Source organism: Amblyomma americanum, chromosome 1 (genome assembly GCF_052857255.1).
Source record: "Amblyomma americanum isolate KBUSLIRL-KWMA chromosome 1, ASM5285725v1, whole genome shotgun sequence".
In the NCBI taxonomy this organism is placed as follows: Eukaryota; Metazoa; Arthropoda; class Arachnida; order Ixodida; family Ixodidae; genus Amblyomma; species Amblyomma americanum.
In genome coordinates, this window is record NC_135497.1 from 388,645,197 (window position 1) to 388,653,404 (window position 8,208).

Sequence of the window (8,208 nt, forward strand, 5' to 3'; positions counted from 1 at the left end):
ACGTTGGACGCTGGCGGAAACCAAAACTCTTGGTAAAATAATGATTTATGAGTAATAATTACGCTTCGCTCTAACTTCCTTAATTGATTTGCATGATATACTGAGCTTAATTACCACATATACAACAGATAGCCTACACGATTTCCCTCGATTCTTGGGGCGAAGTTCCAACAGCTTTGGGAGCATTAATAATAATAATAATAATAATTGGTCTTGGGGGAAAGGAAATGACGCAGTATCTGTATCATATATCGTTGGACCTCTGAACCACGCCGTAAGGGAAGGAATAAAGGAGGGAGTAAAAGAAGAAAGGAAGAATTAGAGGTGCCGTAGTGGAGGGCTCCGGAATAATTTCGACCACCTGGGGATCTTTAACTTGCACTGACATCGCACAGCACACGGGTGCCTTAGTGTTTTCCCTCCATAAAAATGCAGCCGCCGCGGTCGAGTTCGAACCCGGGAACTCCGGATCAGTATTTGGAGCATTCGCACATGCGATTTCTAGTCTGCGTGCGATTGCTCACCATGGAGACTAGAAAGCGCAATACCATCTCATGATGCCACTTTTATTCACCCTCTCATCGACTGATATGTTCCCCGTATTTCAAGCTTCCGCCAATCAAAATAAATCTGACGAACGGGCTACACAAATGGTTTTAGTATCTGGATCCTGGCGGTCCTTATAGCGAGCCTAATGTCCTTAGAACGGTATCAAGTTGGCTAAGTTGGTAATGCATGGCAAGTAACCCGCGTAGGAAAGGAGACACGGACGAAGGGATTAACAGCGTTGTGTCCCTGTTAGTCGTCCGGGTCTAGTTTCCTGCGTTTATTCACTAAATTCCTTGTTTTCATGGCTAGCGCCTTTTTTTGAAGACGCCGTTTTAGTCCTTGAGTCCTTTCCCTCTTGAGGCTTCGTGCTATCTATTAAAACAATATGAACATATTTGACAGTTCAGACATTTATTTTCGTTCAATAATGCTTCAGTCCGAAGCCGTAGCCGCCGTAGCCGAGACCCAAACCATAGCCGCCGTAACCGAGGCCGTAGCCACCATAGCCAAGACCATATCCAACGTGTCCAAGGCCATATCCGTATCCGCCGTATCCGAGTCCATAGCCAAGGCCATATCCGCCATAACCGAGTCCATAGCCTCCAAGGTAGCCAGCGCTGGCAACAGCCACAAGAAGGGCGAGGGTAGCGAGAATGGCCTGCAAATACCACATGAAGTCGCAGCACTATATCACTAGAACTTTATTGTATAGAAGGTGTTCTTAGTTTCACGTCCTAGAATGGGCACACTTTTAGCTAATTGAAACACCAGCACTAATAATTCGTTCTGTTAACCCTCTCTGTCGACCCAGAGTGAAGGAACTAGCAATTTTCTCACTCCAAACGAATTACCAGAACCTTTCAACTCGGAAACGGTGTATTGGTGTGTACGAATGCAAAATGAAAAGGTGTATTTCATTTGTTATGGCTTATGACCATCGAGCCTTAAGAATGCAAACCAAAAGGAGGCACTGGTAGCCCACTCCGGTAATAAGTTTATGGCCACAGCTGCCAAGCCTCTTCCGCCACAGGCCAGGAGGGGAAGACGGGGAAGGAGGTTACGTGCACGCAAATAGTTGGCTGGCTTTTCGTACGTAACCCGTAGGCCAAATACTTTCGAACACAATATATGATTGTCAGCATGCAAAGCGCTTATAGAAGCGCTTAGCATGGTGCCCTCGCTACGTTGTACGAAGCAAGACTAGGTGGTGGGAAACAGCGAGAGCAGTAAGGCTTGGGCACGGTATTCATTAGCCGGCAGTATATGTCATGAATAGTCTTTTTTTTAGACGTACGTGCACAAGAGCGAAAAATTGGCACGTAGAGCTTTACAATTTAGCCGTGAACAGGCACAGAGCTTGCAGGGATGGACATATAGTTAAATTCAGAATGCACCTCATTACAATGGCCCCTTTATAAACTGGTGGCCCCCTCAAATATCTCTTCCTTTTTAGGAAAATGTATAATGATCATCTGGTATCGGCCTAATGTTCTTCCAGTTTGTAACCAGGAAGTCACGAGTAATTAAATACCTCATGCTTTTCAGCATTGGTCTAACTAGAGATTTCCAGTTGACGTTTTACCTCGTCTTTTCTCGTTGTGAAGACCCAAGAGTTTTCAATCAGGCCTTTAATGTGTAAACCCAGAAAGTGAAAAAGCAATATAAGGAGAGGGGATATCCTCGTGTATTTTTCTCAGCCAAATATGGGGGGCCTCTGATCATCTTATTACGCAGTTAAATCTCTGCAACTGTGTCTCGAAGAAGTAAATTTTAGCAAAGAGTAGTAAATGTGATTCCAGCGTCACTATTACTGCTCTAAGCATTCATGAAAATATATGCAGGTCGTTATGTGCAGCTGCCAATCACTGCAGATGAGAGTGCCAATTATATGCAAATTCCCAGAAAAATAAGGACTTGTTGCGAAGCGTCATGCGTTAAGAAAACATAAGCTGCCACTCTTCTTTTGTGGCTAAAATTACCTTTTCAATAATGCTGCTGAAGTTTCAAACCTTACCGCTGCTTGATGCAGATGCTATTGAGCCCAAAATTATCATAATTTCTACTCAACAGTCATACTTCGATAACATGAGAGCAGTATACTGAAACATCGTACGCTCTTCGTAAGTAACGCCGCATTTTCTCGATTCAGTTTGTCCAAACAGGACCGATTCCCCACCGTCTTTTAGTCTATTTTTTCTTCGAGTGCATTCTAGGAGGCCCAATAAAACCTCAGATGAAGTCTGAACATTAAATAGTACCCATAAACAGAGTGGTAGGTTTGCTTTTGAAATACACAAGGTGCTCAGAAGAAAAGTGGTGAATCATCAAAGGCGAAACATTTTCATGTGGGCCAACAGGATAAAAAAAAAATGGTTCTTCCACACATTTACCGCCAGTGTCGTGCACAACAAGCGTTGCGCTGCCATGAACAGGCACTATTGCCTTTGCACTCATGAATTTCAGTCCTCCACAAGTCTCAGTATCCCAAGCTGAGTGCCTCTTCCTTGGCTTCCGCCGCCGCGGTGGCTGAGTGCTTACGGTGCAAGGTCGAAATTATCCGGAGCCCTTCACTATGGCGTGCCTCATAGTCTGATTCGCTTTGGGACGTTAAACCCCATGAAACCATAAAACTCTTCCTTGGCTTCATTACGATCACGTCCGAAAACAAGTCTTTTAGAGACACTGCCGGTACTAGCACAGAGACCCGTCTCAGGACTCGTAGGAGCCTCTGAAGCTGCCCGCCTCTCCATGAATATGTTGACATGTGCTGACGTATTCTCACGTGCTGTCAAGCATGTGAGGAGACAGCAGCACAGGGCGACAGGTTTACATTGCTTCCGGCTGCGTTACAGGTACTTACAGTGACCTTCATGGTGAATGAATAGAACGTCTCGGCTGGACTCAGGGCAGCTGTCGACTGTGCTCCGACGATTGTGTGTCCCGTCTTATATACGCGACCGGCCCACAGGAACCTTGCAGCAGCGTTATCTGCATGCCCCGCGTGCTGACTGCAGCGTGTCAGTTGCCTGTACGGCCCGAAGTCAAGCGGATCGGCTCCTGGGATTGGGAATATCACAGTTTCGAGATCCGGCCGTGCACAGTATCTGCTCCATGCCGTGGGCGGAGGCATCACCCTTTGAATGACAACGACGCGGGGAAAGGGAGGGAGTCTGAGATTAACTGCACTGATAAAAGTACGGCTAATCTTACGGAGGCTCGCTTTTTCTTCAGCTCAACCGCTTTGTGCCTTCTGGCGTCAATTCGGTGCTTGGGTTTGAAATATGCGTTTTTTCCCCCTGTTCTGTTTTCGCGGCGAAAGTTCGAGCCTCGCAAATCAACCTACACTTATCACTTGCTCCTCTCCTCCTCCCGGCCTGCGTTCGCCACTGGAAAGCGCCCGTCCGAGAATTGGTACCTGATACGGCTCCTTCTGGCCGTAGTTATTTTTTTCTTCGTGCTTTCTCTGCAACCTTTTGTTTTATTTTATTCTTGGTCGCGTTCTAGTTCCAACTTTTGTTTCGCAATTGTCCGAAGCGAGCGTAGACCGATACATGCGCACGCTGCCCGCCAACGCAACGAGTCCTTCTTCCAGTTTCTTTGTAGATACGCCCGAAGGAATTAGGTGCACGCTTAGAAGGTTAAGTTACCAACTGCTCTAGTGCTCAAGCAGTCAGGACCGGAGGGATTTTCTTTTGGTGGGTACAAAGTAAACTGCGGGCGGCTCAAAACGCGATTTCGTAACCACGTTCTGGCGTTTGGTTGTCTAAGTAGGCGATCTGTATACAGCATACACAGCCGCACCGGCTAACAGCCTGCGAAATGATCTGCATATCGCCTATTTTTTTCTCCTTTTTTTTTTAGTGGCAACTTGAAGTCAGCTCTCGCAACCGCTATTTGCGTATGTTTCTTTTTAACGCTCGTGTCGTAAATGATATTGCGATTTGATCCACTTCAATTTCCTTGTTTTCCCCTGCGGGGTTTCTGTCTTCCTCTTGGTTTTATGCGTCGGACCGTAAGCAGGCGCATAGATATTCCTGTCGCCCCGGACAGAAGCGCATATCGCTGGCCTCAAATTTTACGAGGCACTCATGCAAACGGCTGATGAAGATTAATCAAGAATCATTCAGCGGCCGTTTTTCCGAGCCTACGCTCTAATAAGGCAATCCGGAGCCCTTTATTTTGTTATATAGTACATATTCGTTTCCCACCTGCACGTTTTACTTCTTCGCCATGGCTAAGCCGCGTCTCTGATGCCGAAGCCGCTAACTGACATCAATTGCCGGGTACGCACCGTGACGTCACATATTGTTGCTACCAATTATGGAGAGGCAAAAGGATTAAATGAGAAACTAATGGTCATAAAGTATGACCCTGATGTTTTTTCCTCCGACAGTCGTGCCGCTGACATACGGCTCCTTGAAAGTCTTGCATGTAAAACGAGTCAAATTCTTCATGAGCACGCATCTTTTTTCTTCACTGAACATTACTTACATCTCTCCTTACCACTAGAGAGATCACTCGATGCCAATTTGTCGTCAATAGGGCCTATTCTTTCACAAATCCTTGCGTTAATGAGGCTTTCGTTTTGACGTGTTGCGCGCACTAGCTCGCTACACAAAAAAAAGATCGTCAGAGGTTGCAAGTAGTTGCTTAAAATCACCTCCCCTCTCACCCCCCGCCTTCAAAAAGAAAAGAAACTGCCGCGCACCGAACTGCAGTACATGACCTAGTACGCACCAAAACATGGCATGCGTAACACCTGTTGGCCGCACTCGTTGCCGCAATGCTCTGTGTACAGTGTGTACAGTACGAGGGTGAGATCTACAAGGCATAGGCTCATTTAGCCATTCCTCAATTTAAGAAGGCAGAAGTTTGGCCTATGTTCCGAAAAGCAAGAAACGCGCCACGCCCGTCTTCTTTCACGTGCGGTAACACGCATCGCATCACGCACTGAGTACCACCGCAGCTGCGCTTATCCTCTTTCAGCAGACGTCTGCTCAGACTTTTTTTTTTACTCGTTAATGCTATTCTCACCTAGAACTTCATCCCAGTCTTTTTGACCTAGTGGTAGAAGCCATGGAGACAGTTTTGCATGTGTGGTTGTTTTGTGACAAACTCCATTTTCGATAACCAAGCTGAGCCAATTATCAGTGTCCATGCTGTCTTGTTTCCATCACTCTATAGTTTTCGCGCTGCCAGTATAAAGCATTGAGTACATCTGCGAGGGTGGTAGCTTAGCCCTGCATTTAACAGTTCTTGTTTCCAGTGCTGAACTAAAATTTCGCTTCTCAAGAAATTTTATTCATGTGGAGATAATGCTACTTGCCTTGAAGTCAAGTGACATGGCCTTCTTTGAATCTCTGCACAAAGCGCATATATCTTGCCACTAGAATGAAATTAAAAAATAACGAGCCATCACACATGCATCAAACTCGCTACATCTCACTGGCAGCCATTTGGTAAAAATCACAGCGCATTTGTCATGGTCAAGAGACTCATTTATAAATTAATTTTTCAATTTGTTCAGCGCTCGCCTCAAAGCACTACAATATTTTAAAGGGTTTTGAAACGACTTGAAGCGAGTTCAGGATACCTCTTGAGGATATGTCTATTCTTTTATCTTATCTTTTTTTTCTTTTAACTTTTTTCTGTATTTTAAGTAGACCCTGAAAGATAAGAAAAAAAGGAACCTGAAGTTTTGGACATGCATACCTGCATGCCTGACTCTGATGAAAGTATTCAACGAATGAAACCCGCATTTGGTAATTCCGACGCAGCATACCCACCAAGATTATTGCGCGAGAGATGATGACGTCACTTAATGGCCGCAGGAGCTATGGCTCGAGCACTACACCCTGTGACCTGTCCGTGTCCTCCTTTACAGTCATGTGACAAAATATTGGGGCACGCAATACCTAAAGGTCCGTTAGCCTTAAATATGCTTGCTCTCGTTCCCGCTTAAACAGCTTAAACATTGTGCGTTTTGTGTGAGTTAAAGCGCTCATATAAGCTCAAAGGCAGGCCGCGAAGGCATTGTTTATTCCATTTTTCCACGAAACTTTTAACCACCGCATACACTTGCTCCCGGTGCTGTGACATAGCAATATTAGGCACATCAGCATCCCATACCTTACATCCCGCTTCAGGGAAGTCTCCCATCATGTGCGACACCGTGACATAGAATGCTCGGCCATCGGTTAACACAGCCTAGGGCACTGGAAGAGAGGAAGCAATGTTGTTCACAATGTTCAAACGACAACGCTGCCAGCACGCAGGCGCGATAGCTAGCTCCGGCGAATTGAGGGATGAATCTTTAAAGCTAGTTATGACTAAGAAGACATTGTGATAACTCTGCACGACCACCGCCATGACAGGTCAGCACGCGGACGCCAGTAAGTGAAGAGCTTTTCTTTCCCGCGGACCGGTTCGAGAGTTCGGAGGGCGGTAATTAAGGGACACTGGATCTACGTGCTTGAAGAGCCCAGCAAGCAAGCAAGTAGAAAAACAAAATAGAAGAAAAGCTTTTACCTCACTTTTGTAAACTGGCAGAGCAACTACTTCGTCTAACTACAACGCCGTTTCTGGCCTTTGCTACGAGCAGTGACCCTATAAAAGATGAAAGAATTTCTAGTGTCATGTTAATGCATTCCTTCAATCTAAAATAAATAAACAGGGTCCAATTGGCTAAAGTTGAAATTTACAGGAAAAGCCGATTGGAAAACAAAATTGTGGGCATGGTAACTGAAACGGTGTCCTAAGGGCGCAGCGAGCACGGAGGAATGAAATATCCCCACAAGGGCTGATTTATTGATCAAAGAGATGTATGTAATAGCAGACGAAGGAGGCCAAAAAGGAAGGGGAGGAGTGATACACAAATACAAGAAAATCTTGTACCTCACTTTTGTAAACCGGCAGAACAACTACTTCGTCTAACTACAACGCCGTTCCTGGCCGTTGCTACGAGCAGCGACCCTGTAAAAAATGAGCGATAAATTTCTAGTGCCATGTTAGTGCATTCCTTGTGACACATTACACAGTCACCGCGAGGTCACTTATTTATTTCTTCCAGCAATACAACCTCAACAGAGACCATTCAGTGCGTTCGGAAGTGTCAGTGGGTTCGAAAGCACGACGATGGCTGAAGCTAACCGGCCCTTCTTCATGATGCAGGTCTTCTGTTTCGTACCTCTACTGCCGCTTCTGGATGTTCCGGTCGATCCCCCGCCCTGCCCTGCTGATGCTGGCCAGAAAACGCACCTAGAACCAGCTCTGCTGACATGGCCGACCGGAGCAGGGCCCTTCTTGGAACCATCACACACGGAATTCAGCACGCTGCTGGACGATAGCTCGTCACAATCAGCGCAGCATCACCAATTCTGACCACCGTATCTGGTTTGGTTTATGAGGGTTTAACGTCCCAAAGTTACTCAGGCTATGGGGGGCGCCATGGTGAAGGGCTCTGGAAATGTCGACCACCTGGGGTTCTTTAACATGCACTGACATCGCACAGTACACGGGCCTCTAGAGTTTCGCCTCCATCGAAATTCGTCCGCCGTGGCCGGGCCGCGTCTTTCGGGTCAGCAGCCGAGCGCCATAACCACTGAGCCACACCGTATCTGGAAGTGCGCTGGTTACCTCGTCATGATCACGTGACATGTT

General features: G+C 46.4%; 1 protein-coding gene across 1 annotated transcript; it reads right to left on the minus strand.

Annotated features, from left to right (window-relative positions):
• Nucleotides 1–943: 943 nt before the first annotated feature.
• Nucleotides 944–3,536, minus strand: LOC144101809 (uncharacterized). The gene is made up of 2 exons (XM_077635028.1): nucleotides 3,410–3,536; nucleotides 944–1,207 (listed from the first exon to the last, which is right to left on the minus strand). Exons 1-2 carry the CDS (start codon nucleotides 3,419–3,421, stop codon nucleotides 971–973), a joined length of 249 nt encoding a protein of 82 aa, XP_077491154.1. The 5' UTR covers nucleotides 3,422–3,536; the 3' UTR covers nucleotides 944–970.
• Nucleotides 3,537–8,208: the final 4,672 nt, after the last annotated feature.